The sequence below is a fragment of the Scophthalmus maximus genome, chromosome 19 (genome assembly GCF_022379125.1).
Source record: "Scophthalmus maximus strain ysfricsl-2021 chromosome 19, ASM2237912v1, whole genome shotgun sequence".
Taxonomy (NCBI): domain Eukaryota; kingdom Metazoa; phylum Chordata; class Actinopteri; order Pleuronectiformes; family Scophthalmidae; genus Scophthalmus; species Scophthalmus maximus.
The window spans coordinates 10,126,670-10,154,438 of NC_061533.1; the positions used below are offsets into that span (position 1 = coordinate 10,126,670).

General features: G+C 43.0%; 1 protein-coding gene across 6 annotated transcripts in view; it reads left to right on the forward strand.

Moving 5' to 3' along the window:
• The window catches only part of pde4d (phosphodiesterase 4D, cAMP-specific), a 147,461-nt gene that overhangs the window by 61,568 nt on the left and 58,124 nt on the right, over nucleotides 1–27,769 (forward strand). Inside the window, exon 1 of one of the 6 annotated variants that reach the window (XM_035639781.2) lies at nucleotides 3,907–4,520. The exons of 4 other annotated variants lie outside the window; for them this stretch is intronic. In XM_035639781.2, coding sequence (XP_035495674.1) covers nucleotides 4,258–4,520 — 263 coding nt within the window. In that variant the 5' untranslated portion in view covers nucleotides 3,907–4,257. Of the gene's footprint in view, nucleotides 1–3,906; nucleotides 4,521–21,249; nucleotides 21,331–27,769 lie in introns of those variants that run through there. One more of the 6 variants, XM_035639784.2, reaches the window with a different exon arrangement.

The following is a 27,769-nucleotide window of genomic DNA, read 5'->3' on the forward strand; positions in this document are numbered from 1 at the left end:
GGTTTGTGTCTGTCGGTAATATTGTAGTTTCTAAAGATGTGGCATCCACTTTGGACAGTAGAGGAATTCTCATTGACTCTGGTGATTTAAGTTGTCTTGTTCACTGCCAGCCGCCCTTCACCTCCTACTAAATGCTGGTTCACCAGTATTCCAGGAGTGTCCGCTCGCCATCCGTTCGCCTGCTCGACAATTGCATGTACAGTATGCAGGTGGAACCTACAGCAACGGGCACAGTTAATGCATCTTAATCATCTTGAATATCCGTAGACATGATATGAAATTAAGTACACTGATTTGATGGTCGAGGGTCATGCAGAGAAACCTTTTGCCGATAACGATCCAGTCTCGAGTCTGTGCACTCAGAGGTGACGCCATGCTGTGTGATGCCAGAAGAAAGGCGTCCAGACTGTCGAGATTGAGTGATATTTTGCATGGAGCTTGTGGGCAATGAGCTCCGATTTACATGAAGATTCAATGTACTATCAGTAGGCTATCTATACAATCTAAGTGTTATCTATCTGGAAATAAATGCATTTAAGACAAAACATCATATGTTTGTATAGTTAGCATGGAGGTGAGTGCAAACAACATAAATACTCTGATATCCACTTTCCTTCAGTGTATGGTGAAGTTTAACTGGTATATTCATTTATTGTCTGCTTATTGAATATGAATCACACGGCTGTTATCCTCATCCTTCAGGCTAGTACATAATGCACAAGGCTCGAGACTATATCATCAACTCCTACACAAAATGAAGCAGAAGTTTTTGTTGAGAAATGTTGTATATTTGTTAGATTGGACTGCAGTGAATTGGATTGAGTATATTTTTGGAGGACATTTGGACTGACCTCACTGACACATGTATGTCCGCTCCCTTTAAGAAAGAAATTGGGGAATGTCTGTGGCTTATTGATACAAGTTAATAAGTATCATTTTCTTTGCAGGAGACTGCAGTGAAAATCACACAGTTTTTCTTTCTTAAAAAATAGTGTAAAAGAAGAAGTGGTCAGACTAGGTTCACATCTTGCCTTTGGTGAATCCTCTGTGAATGCCAGTGTTTGGGTGGCGTCGGTCTGTGTGAGTGTCAGCATATACTTCAGTCTTGTCCTGCAGATCCGCTTCCTTTTTGTTGCTTTTGTTCCTCCAGTGTTTAGTTCTTGACAAATCCACGTGTCCCTCTCCATCCATGTTGCCCCTGGTAACCAAGGGGAAATGCACATAGACGTCACGCGCAGCAACAGCGAGGCCTCAAGAAAAAATTGTTTTACAAAGAAAAGGAGACAAAGAGACGGGCAGTAATACAGGTAGCAGACGACAGGACAGAACAGACAGAGGTACATGCGAGGCATTGTGGCATAAAATGATAGTACTGATGTGTTTCTTTATGTAAAACATTTTCTCAAAGGATGGAATTATTCTCTCCTGACGATCGTAAGGTGATGATTAATTGCAAGCTGTCAGCTGCCCTCCATTGCTGTCATGGCTCAAAGTGTCTGACTGAGCTTGCCTTTGAAGGAGGCTTCCATTATGATGGTGACAGGCCAAACAGTCTCACGAATGTCACATCTTAGGCAACTAAGAGATTTTCCAATTCATCCAGCGAGGTTCAGCACCCCCAATCAATATCAAACTCTTCACACCTCACCTGCTCTGTGTTTTTTTTTTCTAGAATGTTTCTGCAACATCCTACGTTCATTTTTCATCGGGGCATTGAATTGATGTTAGACTGCTGATAAAGCGGTTGTGCGTTTCTACAGGAGGCAGTTTTTTCCACAGAAATTTGTAGCAGTAGCTGTCTCTGTTGGGTGGGTAGGAAGGGGCTGAGTGAATCAGCGAGCTGTGCACAGCTCTACGGCGAAGCAACAGCGCATAACACCGTACAAGATGGTGTATGTTATTATGAGAAATGTAAAAGTACTTAGATAATGGTTCTTTTTCACAAACAAACTAGAATATCACTCAGTAGAGCGCATGCCACAGTTTGTCCCAACACACTTGGATTGTGTTCCCCCCGAGGAAGAATGCTTATGACTTTGGAGATTACTTTTCATCTACTTGACTTGCAGGTCAAATGTCTTGGGCCTTTTGATCCAATAAAATCTTCATCTCCACATCTCTGAGAGAAATGGGCACATGTCAAATGTTTGAAACACAAATCCATGGTTCCTGGATAATGTCTCTTAGACCCTGAGATCCCTTGAAATTTTAATTTAGTGCCATTGACAAGTTGACATTTTGTTGTTTAAGAGTAAAATTTCCTGGCACCTGCGAATTATGCTACATACAAAGCCAATGACATTCCCACCAGCTTGAGCTACGCGGTCAAATGTTAGCATTCTAACATGCTAAATGAAAATGGTGGACCATAAACGTAATACCAATTTAGCACAATGTCTTTGTGAGCACGTTGCAATGCAAATGTTAGCATTCAACATCATATCAGTCATTGTGGCTCTTAGCCTTGTTTCCCTACATCACAGGAATGTAAAAGTGGATTTCAAATTTTTAAGTAAGTGCCACACACTAGCTTGCTTATGCATGAGAATAGCCAACGCCAAACGACAATTCATTTTCAATCGTATATTTCTGCGTTTTTCTGCAAGACGATTCAGACATTATTAAGAAGTAAGAAAGAAGTGTGTGTGTGTGTGTGTGTGTGTGTGTGTGTGTGTGTGTGTGTGTGTGTGTGTGTGTGTGTGTGTGTGTGTGTGTGTGTGTGTGTGTGTGTGTGTGTGTGTGTGTGTGTGTGTGTGTGTGTGTGTGTGTGTGTGTGTGTGTGTGTGTGTGTGCTGGGTATAGGTCTATGGCAAAGTACACTTAAATTGTTGACACATAGAGGAGGTGTGTCTTTAAAGGTTTCTATTGGTTGATAGTAGAATGACTAAAAGCTGGTTAGAGGCAGGTATGCTCTGCATTCAAGATAAGCTGCTGGTTGCTAGGCTGAGGAGGGAAAATGTCTAGAGGGCAGCATATTAGATCCAGCAGTCCAGCTGTTTACATACTTACCAGCATGTCTCCCCTCATTTGAAAAACCAATACAGTGATAGGGAGTGGCAGGCACTGGAGGCAAGATGGTGCTGGCTGTCTGATGATGGTAGATGCAAATTTGTGCAAATGAATACGTATTGGTATACGCATGGGATCATTTTTGCTGTTTCTAGGGATGTCCTCTCAGGCTGAGTCTGGATTCGAGGTTACTCAATAACTAATGGGGGCTTTTAGCGCGGTCTGCTGCATCCAGAAATGCACCCTCACAGCTGCATACGCCTCAACTTTCAGGCGCATGCATGCATGCATGCAACATCTTTTCACAGTGGTACTCAAGCTCACCATATCTCTCCTCAGACCCTCTTGTTTTTCCTACTCTCTGTTGTACACGCACGCAAACCGCACACACACACACGCTCCCCTCACACACGCCCCTCACACACCCGCTCACACACCCGCTCACACATGCTCACGCTCGCTCAGCTCCAAGGGATCAGTAGCTTATAAACTGGCTGCAGTCAGCAGTCAGTGTCTCTGTGTAGCCAGAGGACGGCAGGATACATTGCTTAGACTGGATGGAGCGGAGCTCTACCAAGCCTATAGCTGGACTGAAACATACTGGGCTGTGGCTTATTTTTTTTTTTACTGTTGAACCACCACAGGTTTTGTCTTTTACCAGTCAGAGCCGTGCTGTTCTGGGCTCGAATGGACTGAATTAGTTCAGCTAAACTCTTGTTCGTCGTGATCTCACCGGACTGTATTTTAGTTTGCCAGCAGGCCTTGGGGAGAAAGGACTGGAATAGACGGAATTCCCTTTTTTTTCTTGCAACCCCCCCCTCCCTCCATCCTTTTTCCATCCTCCCCTTATCTTCTCTCATGCACTTTCACAGCAGACACCCAGCGTTGCAGAGCAGACAAAGGCAGCAGCCCTCAGTGCTTCTGTTCATTGGCTGGCTTCTTAAAAGACGCTAAAGGAGAAAGGGACCGGGGATTTTTCTTCTTTCTTTATCTCCTCTGCTTTTGCAGAGAGGGAGCTGCTGGTGTGAGGAATTTCGAGCAAAGCTTTCTAGTTTATCATCCAGAGGATTTTTAGATTTTTAGATTTTTTTTTTTTTTACAGATTGAAAAATTTCGAGGAAATCCTGTGACTCTCGCAGAAAGGAAGCACCTGTGTTGTTTTGCCTCATCTCTGATATAACTTGGCTGCCTTCGCTGTTCATTCGCTTGGCTCGTGCTGCTGCTGGTGCTGGTGAAGCCGGGGCAGGCATGGCCCAGCAGGCAGGCATGGGGGTGACCCACCAGGACACCCTGGCAGTGCCCCCCATGCCCAAACACTCGGGCCTGAATGAAGACCTGGTGAAGATCCTGCGGGAGAACCTGCTGCAGCCGGAGAGGCAACGGGGACACCGGCGGTCGCCCTCCACCATCTCCCCCCGCCTTTCTCCACGCAACTCGCCGCGTCTTCTTCGCCGCATGCTGCTCAATAATAACATCCACAAACAGAGGCGCTTCACTGTCGCACACACATGGTGAGAACGAGATGAGCAGATAGAGGCTGCAGCATTGGTAGCTGCTGCATTGTCCGTGTGTTGTGTTGGTGGATGCGGCGCTGAATGGGCAGGTGCATGTGTGTGTTTGGCTTTTGTCAGACAACATGTGGTTTAAAACCACACCCGTGGCAAACTTTGGAGGTCAGCCCTGTGTTTGTCGAAACACGAGGGAGCGAGGGAGGTGGCAGTGTGCTAAGCCGTTTGATTAATTCAACTTTGTTTGCGGTTTTAGTTGAATGCTTTCGCCTCAATGTGTGAGTGCGCGTGATCAAATCTGCCTTGTAGGTTAGTCGTGTCAGATCTCCTTGGATAATGAGTTTCTCTCTTGCGCTTCCTCTTTGTACACCTTAATCTCGATTTATGTCTGCCCCCCCCCCGTGTTACCCATTCTTACTCCCCCCCCCCCCCTTTTTCCTCTGCCCTCCCCCTTTCTATCTGCCTCTGCCTTTACCTCTGTGCGATATACAATATTGCAGTATCTGAAGAGATTATTCCCCAAAGCTGCCTGTCTTGTTAGGTAGATAGAGTAGGAATCCATCCATCACGATTTTCATTTCCGTTTTGCTGTGGTTTTTCCTCTTCACACCTACCTGCCTGCAGTTTTTGACTATTAATTAGTCTTCTATTCCTGGCTGTCTATCAGCCTCTGTTGCACTCGCCCACGCCTTTTGCCCCGGCTTCGTCTCACATCTATTCTCTCCCTCTCATTTTTCCTCCCCTTTAACCATTTCAGTTCGCCACTTCCCTTCCTCCTCACCGCTCAGCATTCTCGTCTCCTCCATTTTTTTCTTCTTTTACAACTCATCTCCATTTCTCTTCCCTCTCCATTTTGCCCCTGCCTCTTTTTCTCTCTGAATGCCCCGCGTTCCACTTTCTCTGCTCCTAATCTCTTTCACTACACACCTCCCTGCTGGCATCTGGATCGTCGTCTCATGATGTAATTCAAAAATTCACATATTCTCACATTCTCAGAAATGATGTACTCTGCTGCTTTCCAGTTATCTTATTTATTTCACCTTTTGCTTCTACCTCGAGGTTGAATCTTTATTTGATCATAGGCAGTGACATCCAGTTTCCTTTCATATTCTTCGTTTGCTATTCGGTCTTCTTTTTGCCATTTGTAATGCCCCATTTAAATGTTTTATTTTATCCGTTGTTTCTCCTCTCTTTTGCATTTATCATCACTGCTCTGCTCCCCCTTTTGCTTTTTCTTTCCCCATGGCTTCTTATAACTGATGGTGCTAATAGCACAGGGGATATACGATGTCCCATGGCACCTATAGCTTTTTGCAATTTTAAAGGCACTCTGCGTTTTAAAGGCACTCTGCGTTCTTGTATTATTCAAATTTTCTGAATTAATTATCTGTGTGCTAAATTATAGCGCGCCTGTGTGTGTATGTGCAAAGATGGTTTTTATGTGGTTGTTAATTCAGATTATGTAATTTTAGACACCACCATCGATCTCTCGTGTGCCGTTTTAAGCAGAAAAGCTATTTCTCACAGTTCTATATTAAGCAGCAGAAACACTTTCGTTCTTGGGTTTTCTCTCTGCTGTTGTGATGCCCAGATTTGCTTTGAATGACTGTGGGACAAGTGAGCCTGGTATTCAAGAGAGTCACTTTTGTTAAATGTCTGCAACTGGCACTGATGAAATGACGACGTATACTGTAGGTAAGAAAATAGCATTATGCCAGCATAGTCAGCGGGAGGGCTTTCATTCTTTTCATGGTTGGGAAATCATTTTCAATAGTCTCTGACCACTGATCACTCTTACATGAAAGAGTCACGCCTGCTCTCTCTGCGGTTAATGTGATTTTTGGTATCACGTAATATCCACTTGTGTCAATCATTTCTTAGCTCGTTCTATTCCTGATTTGCTTTCCTTATACGTAAAATATCTTAATGCACACCCAGACTTTATATTGAATACAAAATACTCTTTGTGAAGGATTTTTTTAAAATTTGAAAAATTCCATCACAGACGAAAACTGACAATGAATTACTTCTGTTGAATATGTTCTGTGCTGCCAAACCCTGAGAGCGTTCATGTTCCCAGGCCATAGAACGCTGCATTCATCCAAAAGAGTCGTTCACAGCGGTGCTGACTTTAAAAAAAAAAAGAAAAAAGATATTTTATTAGCTTGGGGGCAAAACTTGGGAGTTAATGCTAAAATAAAGCCACTGTCAGACTTGTCATGTTATCCTTAGGTTATTTAATCTCATTGCTAACATGTATTCTGGTGTTTGGCTTTGAAAATTAGACAAACCACTTTTCTGTTTCTGCTCATGCATTCCTCACAGCCCACGTTTGACATTATTTGGCCTTTACATGCACATGCTGTCTACATTGAAGAATTTTTTCTCCACGTGAATCTGGATGTAAAATGTCTATTTGTCTTTGCATCATGACTGTTGGGGTGGCAGGAGAGCAAAGGTGGGGAAAGACACTGAATTTTTAGTCGTGTACCCGTGTTCCGTCTTGACATTTGATAAAACAAGTGGCAGACAGAATATCAGACAGAGATAAAGAGAGCGTGGGAGGTTCGGAGAAAAATGGCTGTGTTTATGTGCACATGTGTGAGCAAGTGAATGGGAGAGAGACAATTTGTTTGTGAGAGAGAGACACACCATCAAATGCCTGTAGGCTTTCGGGAGGTTGACAACTGCAGTGCAATTTACTCCAATCACCTCCTCATTGTTTTACAGCTGCAGGGAATCGCAGGGCTGCTGCGCTGTAAATCTGGTGACATACACAGCCCTCAGTGGCTCCACTCCACACTTCATTAACAAGACAATCCCTCTCCTTGGACCAACTGGCCTGATGTACCGCTTCTCTGTTCTTATGGGAACAACAGCGTGAAAACCACAGACAAATTGTTTTACAATCACTTTGAGAACACTTTGCAGGATGCGTCCCAAACGCTGATTGTCTTTTCTGAATGAATGAATGAATCTGATCTTGATTGCACAGACATAAAGCAGATTTTTAAAATTATTTTTCTCTCTGTGGGGGGGGGGGTTAATAGACGGTAATGACTTTCTCTGGAGTTAAGTGCAAAATGGTTTGGTTATGCGGCAACATTTTAACTCGAAACAGCCTCCATTGTTGACAAAATATGAATATGGTTAATGGAATTTTGAAAGCCATACATATTTGAGCAGGGCTTCATTTGTCTGAGAGGTTTTTAAGCAGAGTGTGGAAGTTCTTACTCAATTGTTGCCAGGATTATTACAACCTAAGCTGCAGCACTTCCAACTATCCCAACAGCAGCAAAAGCATGAGTTTCTTTATGGAATTGCAAAACTGGGTGTGTTGACAGACAACACATTTAAGATCCGGTATTACATTGTGCCTTGCTATGAAGGGATATATTTAGGATGGGGTGTGTTTTTTAGCAACAGTCAAGGTATACTAGCACTTGAAACATGCAGAATTTATGGCTGTGATAGTTTTGCCTGATAGAAAGGAGTAAGTAATAATAATTCCTTCATATTAGATGTACGTGACTCTCTATTTGCAGTATGAGCAGCTGTCTTTTAGCAATACTGACACATTGTTACCAATACACAATATATATGCACTTTAGTGCTCTAACACGCTTACATATTTAAGGACAATGCACTGAATGTATTTTCTGTCTTTCAATGAATTGTTGATGGCGTCAGCATCATTGAAAACTCCCCAAACTTTGCACACACGTCTGTTTTGGAGAGAAATTATATACTTGGTGGGTTTCGAAAATAAACACGGTGAAATGGCTCGATTTTGCCTCTTAATTGTGATACAGTCTCGTGATACAATATGGCAGGAGGTTAATTACTCAAGAGTCATGTCTGCTTCCTTTTTGGACAATGAAGGTGCACATGAAAAGCGATCATTGACTGCTCTCATCTCTACAAAGGCACGCGCAATATAAAGCAATGGCTGAATGGTGTACTCTCTCACCTTCAAGTGACAGACAGCCCAAACACTCGCAAAGTCTAGGTTTTTTGTTTTCTCTCCACCAGAATAGCTCTGTTGATATCCTGTTTTTAACTTCCTCCTCACTGACCCTGAGGTATTTTTAATGCTGTTGCACAACAACGTCTGATGCTGCATTGCAACAGTGCAAGGGTCTCTTTATGTAACCACGAGAGGGAGCGTTCAGCAAGCGGAGAACGGGTGGCCGGGACTGGTGCTGCTGATGCCAGTGCTTCTCCAACGGCTGAGTGATCCGACGAGGGAGTTTTGGTTGGGATGGCTGGAAGGTTGGACAAATGAGTAATGGATGGATGTAAAGCCGGATGAATGATTGATGATTGATGGGTAATGAATGCAGCAAGGGTGCGATGGAGGTAAGAAGGCAGGGGCAGCAGAGAGGGAGAGTGTGGGGGTGGAGAACCTTCAGCCAAACTCAGTGGTGCAAAACCAGGCCGAGCATGACTCTCTTCTTCTCACCTGGTTATATCTCTTCTTACTGTACTGTATGTCCTTGCTGCTCCCTCTCATTTCTCTTTGCCATTTATTTATTCAAGGCAGTCGATGGACTTCATCCGAGGCAGTTCTTTAACAAAATGCCCTGAAATCCCAACCGCCCCAGTGGCTCAAATACAAGATGTTCTTTCTTTTTAACTTTTCTGTTGATACAAATTAGATATGAGGTGATTTGTCCATCGGTGTGTTTACTACTGAGTTAACTACAGAACATTCAGGCAATGTTAAGTGGGTATTCCAGGGGAAATGGCTCTTTAACTACCTCTGGCTGTGGTTTTAGATGACGTGTATATTAACAATCGGTTTGCCATTTTGCCTGTAGTGTTGTTATTCTGTATTCCCAGCCTCCCAGTCCATGGTCCATACATTCCTAACAAGTTTTCATGGTGTTAGCTTTGTTCAAGCAATTGCCTTTGATTCATTTGAGGTGGCCTCGGATTGCGGCTGCCGTCCTGCTGTGCAGCGTAGAGGATTCTCCAGGTTTTATCAGCTCAAACACTGATCTCCACCCAGGAGAATAGTGCCTGTGATTTGAATACATATGAGCATTTGAGCAGAGCCCCCGCTGCCACTGTGCCAACAGAGCTGGCCACAAACCACTTTAGCACAGTGCAGGCATTTTCATTTGCAAAGACAGATTCAGTCTAATCAATTGCATGCACATGTTTTTGCATTCACACACACACACACATATGTACACTCACACTGCATTTACACTCATTCTGCACGATCCTCTCACCATTAGAGATTAGTCAGGACATTGGTTCTATGACTCAGCTTTGACTTTGAATTCTCAGCTAGTGGCCGAGTCAGTGTTGGCTGAGATGAATAAGAAAACTAAGATTATATAACTGTGTGACTGAGAGAGACTGTGAGAGAGAGGAGGAGTGAGGTAGAGGGGGATTAAGGAAGAATTTAAAAATATATATAGTTTCAGATGCTGGAAGTGTATTTCATATCCAACGACTAAAATATTCCACTTATGAAGGAATAGGAAGCCCTCCCCCAGGGTTACTGCTGTAATCCACTCATTGCATTTCATGTGCAGTTATAAAACAAAACTGGATTAATTTGGAAATTATAAATACATTAGTGCCACACTGCCATCCATTATTAATAGAACTCCTGATGTTCTACACTGTGTCGTACAATGTACATGAACTTAGTGGCTATTGACTGACCTTGAATGACGGCAGTCATCGATTATCTGAAAAAAGCTTCTCCACTGAGAGGCAGACGTACTACGAAGAACTGCATAACCTCAAACAAAAGCTTTTACTGCTCAAAAGCTTTCTTCAAAACTCAGCTATATCAGGAACCCTTTTATTGTAAAGATATAACAAAAACCCAAATGGGGTCTATAAAAATTATTTTGTGTAATTCTCTGGAAAGATTTAATTTGCCAACTTCAATTATATACTACATCAAGTCACATTCAGTCAGAAGTAACATCATTTTAGATAATTTAGACATTATCTCTGGACACATTTAAACCCTGATCTTAAAGGTTTATGGTGCACAGGTAGTATCACTGAGTCCGAAGTCTTGGGCCGATCAAACAGTCTTAACATAGCGTCAATACTCTTAACAGTGTGGAACTTATTCTCAGTGTCAGTCGGACTGTTTGGTTTACCTGAGGTTAAATCAAGTGGCAACCCTAACGTAGAATTGAGGGGTGGACCCCGAGGGAGATCTCGTCCACCTACACCTGCAACCATGCAACGATTGGACAGGCCAGCTGTCAATCAAGCTGTATCCACGCTGTGGTGCTTTATTGTCTATTTACTCAAAATTAGGCCACAATTTAAAAAAAATCACCATCTTGCTGTATTGAAGAAGACGTGAAACTAGAGATTGAGACCATTAACTCCTCAGGAAGATTTTAACTGATGTTATAAATCAAGTGAGAAGTAGAGTCATTTTGCAACCAGTCGCCCTCTGCTGGTCATTTCCGAGAATACAGGCTTCAGGCACCTTCGCATTGGCTTTTCCTTCAAGACCCGGCAACTACGTCCATTTTTTGGACTGTATATTTTTAATTTGAACAGGTCATTGCATTTCAAAGATGAAAGTGACGGCCCTATGCTGTGTGAGTCAGTCGTTGCACACAGCTACAAGTGCTGTCACATGAGCTAGCGAAATGACTGATTTTACCACATCTACGGACGTATAATCTTGTAACTGTCAAATTCGGAATATACTGTCAGATGGTCATGGTCACAAACCCACCACTTGGAACTTGGATGGGTTTGAAAAGTGTTTGTGAGTGGATGTTTCCAAATTCGTGCATGTGAGTCTCTCCAAGCTCCTTGGGATCTCTGTGGCCTTTCTGTTTCTGCCTCCTTCCTCCACTCTTCATTTTGTTCAAGCCGTGATCATCAAACTCAGTGCAATGGCAGAAACATTCAGGTCATTCAGGCTTGCATCCATTTCATGTCAGATTTTGTAACCCCTTTTGAAAACCAGTGGGGACACATAACACTGCCTCCAGTTCTGCTCGCAGGTATTTTCTTTATTTGTACCTTTGAAAGCAGTGATACTTTTGAAAAGGATTGTCGTTAGGTCCTGAAGCACATTGATCTGTGGGACAGCCCTGTTCAGCTATGAGCTCAAATAAAGTTTTATGTGCATATTGATAATCATTTGCATCTAACAGGTCCAGACACATGAAGGTGTGTTGGCAGCAGTCACTGCACCGCCGGCTTTAATTAGATGATGATCAGAATGAATTTGAGTTGAAGAGGCCACAGCTGCAGGGCCTCATCAAACGCCTTTTGATATGGTGATATCTTTTTGATTCAACCAAATGAGTGAAAGATTCAGTTTCAACATTTCAGCCATTCATGTACTTTAAACCCTGTTCCCTTAAGTGCACATACAGGAGTGTGGATAGTGGATATGGAGGGTGTAAAACAGACTTTTCTGCTCATTTCAGTTCTTTTACCAGTAGCAACATTTTTCCGATTTCAGAGGTGGTTCTTATTGGTGGACTGTTCCTTCTTTGTCTCCTTCCTTCCTGGCATTTTATTTTACCCACTTTCACTTTCACTTTTTTCCCCTTCTTATAATTCTCTTGCACACACACCTTCATTATCTTTAGCTGAGTTTTGCTGATATCACCACCAGAACTGTGGCTTGATTGCTACTAGAGAAAGCGGTAACCGGGGAGCTGCTCTGATGCACGCGGCTGGACCAAAGCCTCAGCAGAGCAGCCTGAGGATGGAGAGAGTTGAGCTGATGGGGTGGAGGTTAAGACGTTATAAGATGTACTGGCTTCATTTACCGTCTTTTCAATTCCATTCTCCATAATCCAGAGAGAAAAAGAGAGAAAAAAAATCACTACTCAAACTGATGGTTCGATGTGGCCAAGAGCTGTCATTATCATCTTCTCTGAGAGAGCCTTATTAGCCCGAGGTGAGATCCTTTAATGATGCATGGCACATCCATTGGCCCTGCCTGATTTTAGTTGGCAGTCTCATCTCATTAAAGTGTCATTGAAAGTACAACCCTCTTAAGTCATGATGCATTTACCTGTTCCTCATCTGTGCCTCGACTCCATTAATTCACAGTCTCTGTAGGTTGACATCAATTCACACATGAAAAAAAACAAAACCTGCTTTTAATGCTTTATAATTGCTGCTTATCATCAGACAACGTTTATACACCTTCTGTTTACATTAAAGTGCATATTGCTGAAAGAAAGAAATGATTCAAAACCAGTGTGTATGGTTGCAATATATTTACAATATTTTCTGTCTTTGCTAAGAAAGCTACAATGAAATGGTCTTATTTTGAAATTCAACATCTCTAGCTATCAGGGACTGTGGCTCAAGAGTGAGAGTGGGTTGTCCACTAACCAGAGGTTCACTGGTTCCAACCCTGGCTCCTCCAGTCCCTGTGTCAAGTGTCCTTGGGCAAGACACCTGTGCTGCAAGTGTATGAATTATGTGTGGTAGAAAAAGCACTGAAGAGAATTTGATTTTTTTGATTTTCGGCCTCTGAAATAACTGCAGAGCCATAGACGTCTGTCTTTGTGTTTGAGAGATTCCTGTTACAGTAGATATCTGGGTAAGAAACAATGCTCTGAAGAAACTTCGGTTAAACGAATACTCTTCCCTTGCCCAGAAAGTGGAGAGAATGTTTGACCTTTTCTCTACATCCTCTCTCACCCTTCGTTTTCCTCTGGCTGCTTCTCACACAATAGCTTTTTCAGTCTGCGTATTTCCAGGCTTAGTCTGATATTAAAGAGCAGTGTACGCGAACATTGCCCCTCTTGAGGTCAGGTCATCTTCCATCATCTAACAACATCCTCAGCACTGCTTCGTTTCACTTTAGCTTTTTGATGGACTTACGTAAGCTTGATATGTAACGACATGACAAGCTGCATCCTGCCCTCCATTGCACTTGCAAAGATGATGTCGGACAGGAGAAGGGAGATGACGGACAGAGGAACCATAGACTCCCGTGACTCGTAACGGTGTGAGGAGCTGGTTAGCCTTATGAGGTTTTGATTGTTGCAAAGTGCAAAAAGAAAAAGGTGAAAAACACTTCAACGATTGAGGAGATGCAGCAACAGTCAACTCGTGGATGATGGGAAAACCAATGTGCATTTCCGCCTACATTTTTAGCTGCTTTATTGACCCAAACCAGCTTCTTATCCACCTCGTGTTGTGTGCCTGAATGGCCTCTCTGTGCGGAGAGCCAGTGTCCACCTCCAGCAGTTCTAATGAGTTGCATGTCCAATTTGGATGCAGCTGCATCCTGTGCGGCGAGAGCTGTCCCGTTATTGATGTCAAACCCCTTGATCATTTTTCACGGCTGCTTCCAATATCCTGCTCTTTATGAGGGTGTTTTCATCTTTTGTGTGCTCACATTTGTGTGCGTGTGTGTTTGCAAATATAGACCATGCAAATACATCTGCCGGATTCATCGGTGCCTTTGTGTGCGAGCATTAGTGTCCACAAACGCACACACAGACACACACACAGACACACACACAGACACACACACAGACACACACACAGACAGACAGACAGACAGACAGACAGACAGAAAATGTACCTGCACATTGATGTCTATGTACATGTCTCTGTGCTTATTTACGAGTGTGTGTGTGTGTTCTTGGTTGTGTCAGTACATATCCTGATTACCAGGCAGTCTGTCTGACCACCGGGGCTGTCTCCTTTGATTGCATTGATGCAGTGCCGCTGCATGCAGTAATGAAAGACGAAAAATGAACAGCGTGCTCTGAGTATGAGGTAATTGGTCTGCACCTTGTCTCTCATGGTTCTCAGGAGGCAGAGGCTGATGTAGGCCGAGGGAGGGGGGAGGGGACTCACAGATGTGTGTGTGAACAAGTGCATTTGAGTCGGTCGGGGTATTGTGTTTCTTCAGATGATATGCTTCCCAGCATTCAAAGCGTTAAGTGTGACGTTTGTGGTCATGCGCGATGTCGGTGGCAAAATTCGTCTCAGTCAATTAAACCTGGAGAAATGTTCCGATTGCTCGTGCTCTCGTTTTGTGTCATAATGTTGCTCACGCAATGTTCCAACCGATTTCCCATTTGCAGCAATATGTTCAGGCTACTTACACCCAGTTGTTCGCATGTTAGGTCCACTCATCCAAAACTGACGCTGTCTAGAACAACAATCCTGCGATAACTATAAACCATTTTTGGTGAAACTCTTTCGTATTTGATTAAACTGTATGATTATTTGGGTGGACGTGGTTTGTGGTGCTCTCGAAATTAATCACAAATGTGTTTCTGCTATTCATATCAATGGCAGCAGGCTAAAGAACAAACGCCTCTCTTTAACATTATTTCTTTTATGAATCCGTGAAAATTTCACAGTCGTTATGATGTCACCATATTATAAAGAAGCCGATATTCAGCTTTACAGAGCAGCTTCTCTGTTCAGGCTAGATGATTGGGAGGCAGGGGTTTTGTTAGGAACAAATGTAAAGTGTATAGTTGTTATGCGGGAGGTATAGTTGGGTGGATAATGAGAGCTGGGATAGATGGTGTCATTTTCTGTCAGGCTGCCCAGCACAGAGAAAATTAGGTGTGGCAGTCTGTTGTTAACTGCTGTGGTAGACCAGCTATGTAAATAGAAGATCATAGTAACCACACCATAGTTCTGCCACTTAACACACATAGTCTCTGCATGTTTTGAGTAGGGCTGCAAGTAATTATAATTTTTCCTTAATCTTTCACTTTTTTTAAAAAAAAATTATTAAGTCCAGGGATATTTGCACAAAATTCACAGAGGTCCACGTCCACACAAGAGAGCATTTACAAAAATGTGCATTTTCTTCAACATTTTCTCAAACTATTTTAATAATAAATTACATCTCCCATTTTAACGCTCGAACAGCTTCAACACCTCATCTCATCTTTCATTGGCACAACTTACAATGATATTAAAAAGAGAAAAGCAATGTTAAAAAAAAGGAAAATGTAATATTCTAACACTGTTGAAGCAAGTTGAAACTAAAGAATGAGATTCTTGCATGTGTAACAATGCTGTCAATTAAAGTCTATCTTGTGTTTTTCCTGTGTGCAGTCAACAGTGTCATTGTGGTCCTAGCATCTCTTTTTTTAATGTTTGCGTCAGACGCAAACATCTTACATCACGCCTCAGAGGAAAGAACAATGACAATTCTCACAATGCAATTAACACTATATATATAATATAATATAAAGTTGTTTCCAACGTGTTATGTTATAATTTGTCTTAATGAAGTCCAGTGAATTACATAACACAATTGAGTTCTGTATTGATACTTCTTTTTTTTTTTCAATAGCTCTCCCAGCACATTTGAAAATATCTACATATGGATTCGTGGTAGCGCTGAAGTATGACCTCTGTGTTTTGTGTCTGGCTTCATTAACAAGGTTTTTTTTTGCTAGCTTTTTATGTTTGTGTGTCTGGATGTTGACCAGAGTGGAAGGATTAGTGCAGGTTCTTAAAGCAGATCACTTCCTCCGACCACCTCTCATGGCTTTAAATTGGATGCTCTTGGCCAGAGCAACGGTCACGGCACAAGAGAGAGAAAAGATAGGGTGTTGGTTGTGGATGTGAGTATGTATAAGCCATGATCCACTGTACACGTTTCCCATTTTCCAAAAATGATTGTAGGGTTAACAATTAATTTCATCATCTCTGTAGGGCTAACTCATTTTACTCATGTAATGCTCTAATTTCTCAGCTGTGATTTCTTTTTCTACGTTGACTGTGGACAGGTTCCACATAGTGTCATCCTTCATTGCTTAATAACCTTGGCATGAGTTTTTGCTTTTTGACACCTCTTTATTACACAGTGAGCTTTTAGAACTCTTGGAACAGAGCAGTGTCTGCTCTTCATTCCCAAAGGCTCAGTAGCTTGGCAACGTGCGCTGCTGTAGTGCCTACACATAGTGTAAACAGGGAAACAGGAAACACACAGGAAAACAGTCACAGCACACTTACCCCCACAACACATACAAATTCAAGCATGCGCGCACACACACACACACACACACACACACTTATACAGAGATATATACAGTCAGCAAATGTGTCTGACACATGTCGTCCTCCCTAATAACATGTTTGCTGGTTCTTGTGAGACAAAATTTGGAAACTGTTACATACTAATAAGAAATTGGTGATGTAAGCTGTTGGTGATGGCCCAAACAGAGAAATATGATTTTGCTTATAGCTTGATGTCAGTTTGTCCAGTGGGATTTTTAATGGGTTTCATTAACCCACTCTTCTAGTCTGTAGGTGGAAAACGGTGGGGCAACAACCACCCTGCGGACAGATGAACGACAAGAGAATTATAGATTGCAGTTTTTCAGATGGCCATTGCAATTACAGTGATCAGTGCATTGGGTCGCTGCTTTCCTATGATGTTGGTTTTCTCTGACTCGGAAGCTTTCAATGATGGGACACAGTGGTCGACACAGTCTTCGTTTTCATCCCTGTAAGAAAATAAATCTGGACAAAAAGCTCTTATACTTCATTAATGGTGGTGTGATGGCTTCAGACCCCCATGAGAAAATTGGCTTTCTAGGTCTGTTTAAAAAAGCTCTGTTGCTGTACAGTGAGATTTAGTCGCTGTACATAACAGTTGGCAAACGATATCGTAAGGTCGTTGTTCATACAAATAACTGACGGATACCGATGAAGTTGAGTAGTTTTCAGCATCACACCCTTTAGCATCGACCTGCCAAATTCATTATCAGTCAAACTTAAAACCTGAAAGAATTTCCGGTTACTACTAACATTAATACTATCATGATTGAATAATGTGACAACACTGCTTCGTACAAAAGAAAATGCTGCACATCATTTCAACCCTGAACGCAGTCTGTCCACTGTCGTCTCATTTCCACAGGCTGAGAGAGAGGTGAAGAATGCACACATCTTGAACTGTGAGTGACCCTGGTCTGGCAATATCCGGCACTTCCAGCAGCCCTACGTTCACAGAGTGTACGACACTTCATATCTGACATAGATCTAAATATAGGCAGACATATTGACATTTCCCAGCTGTAAATACTAAAATGAATGAGTACTGGATATGATTTAGTTTCAGTTTCAGGGTTCTGGTGTGTGCTGGCTCACTGAGACAGTGTCTTACTGGGACCAAACAGAGCCATTGTCAGTGTAAGACCTATAGGTAGAATTGATTGTTCCGATTGGGCACTTCCTTTTGGGGTTTTAGGGACAACAGAGAACTCCCACACTTTTATATCCCGATGCAGGAAGCCTCCGATAAATAGAGCTGTTCATACCAGGAAGCTGCCGGAGAACCTTGTCACGTCTGGATTGCTCTTTGATTTCCAAGAAAAGTGCTTCCATCCACTGGCCTCTTTTGAAAATAAACCCATTGGTTTCCGTGACAACAAGCAGCTAACCTGGATATGAACTCTTCGTGCCGACAGCATTGGGGGGGGTTGATGTGTCTCCGGGCATGTTGGAGGGCTTTGTGTTCAAACTCCCTCTGCTTTCTTATCGCTTGTGGAGAGACGACCTTTCGCTATCGCCGTGTGCCTTCACTCTTCTTGGCATGGGGTTTGATTGTGTGTCTTGTCAACAGAATCTCATCCAGGGTGCTTACACTTCAATTTCATTCAGACCCCTTTTGGACCTTAAGTGCAGATATGGATGTTACATTCTGGGGGGATTAGTAATTAGAAAATTAGTGATTCATTAAATATTATTATTATTATTATTATTATTATTATTATTATTATTATTATTATTGTTTTCTGGTGTGTATGTTACTTTGTTTTATCTTGTTGAATAAGCAAGTATGACTGATTCTTTATACATTTTTACAAATAAATAATAAATCAAAAAGCACAGATGAACAACACTGTGCCACACTACGTCCTGCTCCGTTGTAACGTTGATAACAAGCTGGAAATAAGAAGCTAATTTTTGTATCTAATGTACCTACTGTAGATATTTGACCAAGGGAAATGATGGCGATCATGCCGCAGCTTCTGTTAATTACTTGCGGTGTGTGTCTGGTTAAGGCGCTGCAACGCCCTGTCTGCTCTGTGGCACGGAATGTGTGTCGGTGTGTGCGTGCGTGCAGGCACTTGCGTGTTGGCGTGTATGAATACACACTTGATTCATGTTGCAGTGGGGGTAAAATTGATTTGAGAGCCAGAACTGCTTAATCTTCTTTCAAAATTGGTATTCGACAGAAAGCTTATCTCAAAAGCCAGAGAGGAGGAGGTGGCGGACGCACAAAAAAGGAGAGGAGGAACGAAATGAAAGTGGGATCAGTGTCTTGCGCGTCAGCGGCCTCATTCTGCATTGACTTCTTTGTTCAGGTTTAACTTGTTTTTCGCTGTATGAAGCATGGAACCTGCATCCAGGGAATGGTAGATTTTCTCCAGCACACTAAGAAAGCGGTATAGCCGCTGTTGAATTATAAAACAAATCTGTGCTGATTTACCCTGATATGAAATTGTCCATAATTGCTTTGACTGTGGTTTAGCAACATCAAACTACATAGCAGCAGAAACAATCTCTTGATTTTCATCTTGGTCTTCAAGATGGTCTCTTGTTGGAATGTAGTTCGTCCGCGATGTCATACAAGGGGGTAATTTGAGTGTCAACTCCTCCAATTAACGTGTAAATCCTTGGTGCTTCAGAGGAATTGTGTATTGCTAATTTTGGCTTGGGAGTCAGTTCCCGCACCGTGCAAAAGACTTCATGTACTTCACAACTCAGGGTAACCTAGAGCGTGAGATTGACAGGTGGATTGTTGCGGCGTCAGCAGCAACAGAGGCGTCACAGGGCTGTTGTGGTAAACGGGAAGACGAGCCTGAAGGCAAAGCTCTCGATTTAGGGATCGATCTATGTGGCTGAAACGAGTTTCCCCTGCGTCGTGGTTGGGGTTATCCTCTGAGATTGGCCATGGAGCTCTACTGCACCTTTGGATTGAAAGGTGGACAGTTTTGGTGCTTTGGGCATCTTAAGCATGGCTTTTGGTCACTGTCCTTCAGAGATTATTGGGCATGTCCAACTGAGAGGAGACACGGAACAGGGAGGGATTACATATCACATCTGGCCCCGGAGTGTCTCAGGATCCCGCAGCAGAAGCTGGCTTGGTTGAGGGACGTCTGGGCCACTTGGCTGAGTCTGCTGCCACTGCGGCCTGGGCCAGATACACCGAACAAAGCATTTCCTCTTCTCTCGCATATTTGCAATACAAACAAATGACTTGATAGAATTTGTGTGACAGTCGCCTCCCGTTTAAAATAAACCCATTCTTGACCCATGTTACACAAACAATTGCTGACCTCTTTCTAAACTGTCTAAAATGTATTTCGCTTTCGCTTTCGCTTTCTGCTTCTGTCTTTTTCTTGCCACCACGAGCACAGCAACGTTTGATTTTCCCCCACATCCCTGTCGTGAATGGGGTTGACCGGGCAGTTTGTGTACAGTATGTTTGTTCTTTGTTTGAAGTCCTTTTTGATCTGCTGCTGTGTAATGTAACTGCCGAGACGAGATCTGTTATAGCGCTCTGAGAGCAGAATAAAGCAATAATCTGGCCTTTTTCCCTGAGTCTCACCGGAGACGTAATTTCAGAAATACTGATATTATGCGTGTCATAAACTTCACCTTCACAAGCAAAGACATAAACAAGATAATCGTGTCCATTTATTTTTTCATTAGGCCTAAGGCAGCGAGTGGTGGAAGATTTGCCATAAATCAGACAGTTGACTTCAGCACGCATCAGCAAGTTGCACTGCATTGACCGCTTCCTTAAATTGCTGACCACTGTGTTATGGTGTGATGCAGCAAAAAGTTCTTTACCCTGCAGCCATGTCATGTGATATAAGAGAAGAAGTGTTGCCATGTCCCTGATTTTTTTGTGTTATATTTAAGAAAGAAAACACTTCCTGATTTGGATAAATAATCAGGTATATAAGTACAAGCAGTCCAATTCAGAAATGTAAAAGTGACACAGAGCTTGGTTAAACTTTAATATTTGATAATCATCCCAGATTATTTATATCAGCCTTTTTACAGAACTAATTCATAATGTTGGCATTCACAGACTGATGCCATGTGAGGAGAGGAGGATTACATTATTCATTCAGCTGGAAACTGTTGTAACAAGCTGTGAGAGTAATCTGGTGATGATGACGATGAGGAAAGTTTAATTGTCCTCTTGGAGAAATTAATTATGTGTGACAGGAAGGTTATCAGTAGATACAAGTAAGTCATAAACATATGGTGACTGAGTGACACTGTAAATAGAATATCCCCAGAATGATTTCTATGAGACTGAGGGACCATGGTCAACATTTTCTGTTTAAGGAACTCGCATGGTCATTAAAATTGTAACACCCCCCCCCCCCCCCCCCTTTTTTTTTCTGTCCTTCAAAAACAGTTCAGCTGTCATCAGAATATTTAGCTTGCATATAAATGTGAGGTAAACAGCAGCATTTACTCTCGAATAGTTTGCCCTTCCACCATTGAAGGATACAAATAACAGGAGCTCCAGGCAGTGTGCCCATCATTCATCAGAACAGGGGGGTAATGTGATCTTAGTGACTTTGACTGTGACACGATAGACTGCTGATCTTGGATTTGCATGCTCAACAGTCTCTAAAGTTTACTCGGAGTGTTGCAGAAGACAAAAACATCCAGTGCGCGACAGCCCCGTGGAAAGCAAAACATGTTTTTATGAGAGACGCCAGAGGAGAAAGGCCAGACTGGGTACGGATGAATCTGCTGAGGAACTCAGATGGTAGAGTCACAACTTGGCATCAACGCCCACAGTCTTCCTTGTGGTGGTGTGATGGTGAGTGTTTTCCTGGCACACTTAGTGACATTTACACCGTGATTAATTGGTCTTAAAAAGGCCAAGTCTATCTGAGTATTGTTGCTGACCATGTGCATCCCTTTATGACCACAGTCTCTGTCACAATCCTCTGATGGCTACTTCTCCAGCATGATAATGCACTGTGTCACAAAGCAAAAGTTCTGTCAGACTAGTTCTATGAACATGACGATGAGTTCAATGCACCTTTGGGGATGTGTTGGAACGGGAGATATGCAGCTGACAGATCTGCTGAAGTGATGCATTCATGTCAACATGGACCAGAATCTCAAAAATGTAAAGCATGTATATACATTTTTTTTTTTTAAATCAATTTTGTATGAAGGTGAGTGCACGTGTATGGCTGCCAGTATCTGCATTTAATTCTACGGTATTTTTCAGTATGTCTGCATTTGCTTACGTTTGTAAAAGCCTGCACAATGTAAGAAGACGGGAACGCTTGCCAACTGTGGGAAAGCAGGTATTGTTTGGTTCCCAATTGTAGACAGAGTCTTGGGGAATAAGCTGCTATGATTAGGTAGAGCTGTGTTCTGGTATCTTTGTTTGTTGCAGAGCTTAAGTCCTCTTAAGCAAATACTGCATAGGTGAGGCCTCAGACTTTTTTTTTCTTTATACCATCCTCCCTCTCCATTGCATTTGCCATGGTTCTTCCTCTGTACCTCCATAGAAAGAAAAGTTTTTTTTGGAGTTTGTGGTAAAGCGTTTGAACTATATAACCATACCGTGCGTTAGGGAGAGGGCACCTGTGCATACACCCCATTTCCCAGTTGATTTCACTCTCTCATTATACATTTACTGTCACCCCAGCACACACATAATCACATGCAGAAGAAAAAAAACACCCACAAAAGCATATAAACATGCAAATCTCATGCACACACATCCATCATGACAAAAATGCCAACCGCAGATACGCGCATGAAATGTGCAAGGAATCCTCACACGAGCGTGTGCACACTAACACATCAAGGGGCTTGTGATTAAAAGCCATCATTATCCCGCCACGGCCATAATGAGAAGCACGCACCTGTTTCCCCACAGCTGTTCGTGAACACAAGCCTGCCGTCCTTCACTCTGGGACCACAAGCTTCGGAGGTGATGAATATGGGACGCCATAAATCACCAGCTGAGAATCTAGTCGCCACAGAAACGGGCTTCATTGGAATCAGCTGACCGCGGAGAGTTGTCCTTCACCCCTGCACTCAAAGTCCTGGAGTACAAGGGGATTTAGTCACTATAGCTTTCGGCCTGGCCTTTGGCACCGAATGTATGCAGGCGAAGTGTAGCATGATCTCATCTTGTGTGCAGTCAAAGGCCCCAGTGATGCCCGGCTCAATGAGTCACGGAGCTTTCGCAGAGGTCACGCTTCGGCCGAAGCATGGCCCACACGAGAGAACATAATATTCCCCCTATTCTCTAAATTCAGTGAAGCACACACGTGAATTAGTAACCACATTCACACGCAGAGTTCAGTTTGCAACGAAATATTTAGGATTGGTTCTTTGTAGGTGCTATTTTTCATTTTTATTTTGCAATTTAAGTACTAAACAGGTACGTCTTGAGGCTTCGTATCCCTAATGTCTATAAAGTGGGTTTCTTTGCTGCTCGTATACCTAGTACCTGTCTCTCAATGTCGCCTCCGATGGATGATGTGACATCTCCAACAGCTTTCTCCATCAGAGTCTTTATGCCTCTAAAACAAGGCAACTCAGAAACATTCCTGGAGACAACATTGTTGATGTTGTTATTCTTTGGAGTCATTTGTCACCAGGATCAATTATACAGGCTTATACAACGGTAAACTGATTACATATAGTGTAATTTTTATAAAAACACTATAATATTATTTTTGGTTCTGTCCTTAAAGCTAAACAAAAGCAAGAACTGTCTTAATCGTATAAACAGCCAGAATGGCTGATAAATATCAGTTGAAGCCTTTCACAGACGTAGATGTAGCATATGTTTTTTACTCCCTAATATTGGTTTAGGCCCTGAAAAGTCCATATCTTTCAGGCTCTAATTATGATGTGCTAAGAGGAGATTGGAATATGGCCAGATGTGCTTGCTCTGGCTGTGAGCCAATTTAGCAAGAAAGTCATTTTTCATATGCTGGTCTACCTCTGTACTTTTTATTATGGCGCTGCTCATATTGTGTGACTGACTTTCCTTCTCTGTCTGTCTCACCGTGTTGGTTCATAAAGTAACGATACATTCCAGCTGCATTTTCTTGTGAGTCTGCCCTTTTGATTGTCACTCCATTAATTTACCTGGGCTTGTCTGCCTGCTTGACATTTGAGTCTGATTGTGTTGTCAACTTGTCTGACCAAGACGGGGAGAAAGGGCCCGGGGGGGATTATGCAGGAAATGCAGCCAGGTGGGAGATGTGGACAAACAGATGAACATTAATGCAGACTTTAAAACCTATACTGACTTTTGTATTAAGTTGTAGAGTTTGGCAGTACACCTTTAAAACTAATCTGGATATTTGTAATTTGATATCATGGTATCTATGTATATTGGTGACGTAATACATTCTCTTGATATTGATAACGGAGAAAATAATCACACAGGAATGTCTGTTTTTGTCCAAGTTAGCAGATACATACAGATAGGTACCTCATCAAATTAATGCACAAATTTTCAGAGATTCACAGCCATATGTACTCCCACAAAGTTATTTCATTATACCTGCTTGCCAGATCAGCACATGGCAGCTACTTTACCTGGAGTGCCGTCACCTCGCACACATTTGCGTGACACATCTGTCACACAGCCGTCAGTTGATGCACGTCAAGGCATGAAATGCTCTGCAACATGGTCGGTGTGTGCTGCGCTTTATTTTTTGTCACCAAACTGCAGTGCATCAGCTTTGCACAAACTTTCGTTGAGAGGTTTTGAAAATTTTGTTTGAGGTTTCGTCTTGTCGGCGCCGTTTCAAATTCCACGAGGCGTTATCAACATTTTTTGAGTTATTCATCCACTCATCTTTTAGCTACTTGTCCTGGACAGGGAGTGGTGGTGATGGGTGGAGTGGGACAGACCAGATCCTGATTCTGAATCCTTTAGAGACATTCAGTCTCACCAGCATCCTGGTCTGCCCATTCGGTCGGCTCCAAAGGGAGGTGTCCTGGGCCATGTGCCGGAGCCACTTCAGGTCACACGTGATACAGTACGGGCAGTTTGCCGTGTCATTTTCAGGCATTTTAGGCCTGAGAGCTCTGTACTTGGAAAAAACAAAGGGGATGAAAGCGTCAGACAGCGATTAAATATTGGAGGCTTGACTCAAATCAATATAGTCTTGCATTGGTATGGAGAGAGAGAGAGGGGGAAAGAGAGCAGTTTTCTCACCACTGCAGTATATTGATATACACTCCCAGCTTTTCTCATTATCCCAGTGCGTGCGTGCGTACAGGGGATGAGGGGATTTCTGAAGTCATACACAATGTGCCCGGTTGCTTGTTTAAGCGTAAATTACATCTCACTGCAGTCAATAGATTGTCCTGATAACTTCTGTCTCTGTCTGTCTCTCCCCTTCTCGCCCTCTCCCCATCCTTCTCCCTCCCTCCCTCCCATTTCTCTCTGTAGGTAAGTAACAAAACAGCGGCGATTTTTATCTGAACAGGAGATGCCTCTTAAGGTAACGGAATCATTGTCGGTTCCTGTCTTGTGAGACTGCCAAGTATCTTTTTGTATCAAATATTATGAACCTGAAAGCTCCACCCCAGATATATTATTTAATCATCTTCAGAACATCCATCATGGCTGTGAACAATCCCGTAGAAATGATAGTAATAATAAAAACCCATAGTGAATTATCTTTCAGAAAGTAGCATCAAACACATGATGACAATCTTATATGAGCTGAGTTTTATTAACGTCTTGTATTCATCACTAACCATTAAGGTTGCCGCTGTACGGTGGGAATGGCACAAGCATCATGTGTCTGCGCTGCTCTCGCCAGAATGGTGGTGGTGTGTTCTGCTGCTAATCTGTTTATCTAATCAGATGCCGAGGTTAGGGGGTCTATCTCATTTACTTGCAGGATATTGATTTCCTGTGTTTAGAGCAAAGCGCTGAGCAGCAGCCCGTTTTTACGTTCCCAGATGGGAGGAATGCGGGTTGCTTTCCTCGTAGCTCATCAATCGATTCCGCCTCTGCTCAGGGTTGTTGTGTGGCTGCTGCGTGCGTGCGAGTGTGTTTGTGTGCGTGTGTGAGAGAGAGAGAGAGTGTGTGAGCCTGCAGGCATGCCCCAGAAATAGCTACCATAGTAGGTTGATCGTTAGAGAGGCATCATTTTATGTTTAGAGACGGCTCGAGAGCAAGACACAGAGATGGATTGCGTCTTAAGCGATTTGGATACTAGCATTGCCTTAGCTCTTTTCCTCCAGACAGGCCACAAAAACATGACCTTATCAGTACGCCAATGCATTCTGGTTTAATGAAAAAATAGTTGAACACACTGTGTTAGCGTTAAAATCAATGGGGGGGCTGGATCCAAACCCCAGCCGACATTGGGCGAGAAGCGTATGGGTACACCCGGGACAGGTCGCCAGCCTATCGCAGGGCCGCATACAGAGAATGACAACCATTCACTCTCACATTCACACCTACGGTCAATTCAGAGTCTTCAATTTACCTAACCCCATTCTGCATGTCTTTGGACTGTGGGAGGAAGCCGGAGAGAACCCACGCATACACGGGGAGAACATGCAAACTCCACACAGAAAGGCGTATAAATCCCTTGAACCATCTTGCTGTGAGGTGACAGCGCCCAACCCCTACACCACCGTGCATCTTTGTCTGGAGCCAGCCTGTCTAAAGTACCTGCGTGTTATCAGGAGGTGGATTGGAATTTAGATGGGATCTAATGTCTTTGTTTGGTAGTGAGATCTCCAACTGTGTAAACGTTCAAAGATGTTGGTTAGGTAGGCTGAAGAGGTTCCCAATCCAGCACTTGAGCTAAACTTGTCTGATCTCATTCATCTTCACTCAGACTGTGTGCAGATGCGCAAAAAAAAAAAAATCATGAATCTTTCACATTCTGGTTATGGTAGAGAAAAGACAAACTTTTAGTTTAGGACTCTACGCCAATATATATAGGATATAATATATCTTATAATTTTGCCAGACTCCTACATACATATATATATATATGACTGATGACAGTATTTCTCACCTTTCATAGCCCGGGGTCTCCATTGATTGTACATGTTGCATTTCTGTTCCTCTGCTGCCAGGCAGCGCTGTAGCAGATGTATCCTCACTCCTCCTGCCCTGAGATATGATAAATGTGTGGGAGTGGCTTCTTATGCATGGGGCATATCAGTGTGTGCCATTTGCTGCATTGTGTGTGTGTGTGTGTGTGTGTGTGTGTGTGTGTGTGTGTGTGTGTGTGTGTTTGTGTGTGTGTGTGTGTGTGTGTGTGTGTGTGTGTGTGTGTGTGTCTGTGTGTCTGTGTGTCTGTGTGTGTGTGTGTGTGTGTGTGTGTGTGTGTGTGTGTGTGTGTGTGTGTGTGTGTGTGTGTGTGTGTGTGTGTGTGTGTGTGTGTGTGTGTGTGTGTGTGTGTGTGAGCCGAGCGCGTGTGTGCGCGCGTGTTTGTGAGGGCAATGCGTCACTCTGCGACTTGCAGAAGCCCAGGAGCTCCCCTTTGGTAGCTCCCATGCTGCCTCTATATCCATTATGTAACTGTGCTGTTCTCACACGTCGCTCCTTCTCTCATCACTCTCTCACTGCGTCCCTTTCTCTCCTCATCCCTCTCTACATTTTAGTTTTGTTTTTGTGTATGTATGTGCAGTGTTGCAATTTCTGGAGCTGTGGAGTTGAGCGTGGGTGGGACTCAGAGGCTCTTTTTCTGCTGATGTGGGGTTTGAAAGTTTTGCAGCAGAAAGCAACGCCATTCGGCATTCTGTTTGTTCTCTCATGTTGTCGTTTGTCTGTCCGTGCCTTTTCCTTGTAGTTCAGCCGCATCCGTGCATTCATGACCCACATACTCAATCTCTCCCATACCTTCCTGTGATACAGTTGGAGACAACAAGACTTTTTGGTTGAAGAGTACTCTCTTCATACCCAGTCACTTAAAAAACGAACAGAGTCACAGGCCAGGGAATTAGTACATCTCTTTTGAAGAAAAATAGACAGAGGGAGTGTTTTGGAGAGTAGGGACAAGGGAAAAACTGAATTTGAATCAGTAGTGTATAGGAAAAATTATTATTATTATTTTTGTTCATGCATTTACACACACACACACACACACACACACAGAGACACACACACACACACACACACACACACACACACACACACACACACACACAGCAAAGATACTTTGCAACTAATTTGGCTCAGTTTTTTTTTTTTGACCCATCAATTTTCTCCTTATACACAATTTCTGAATGAATGC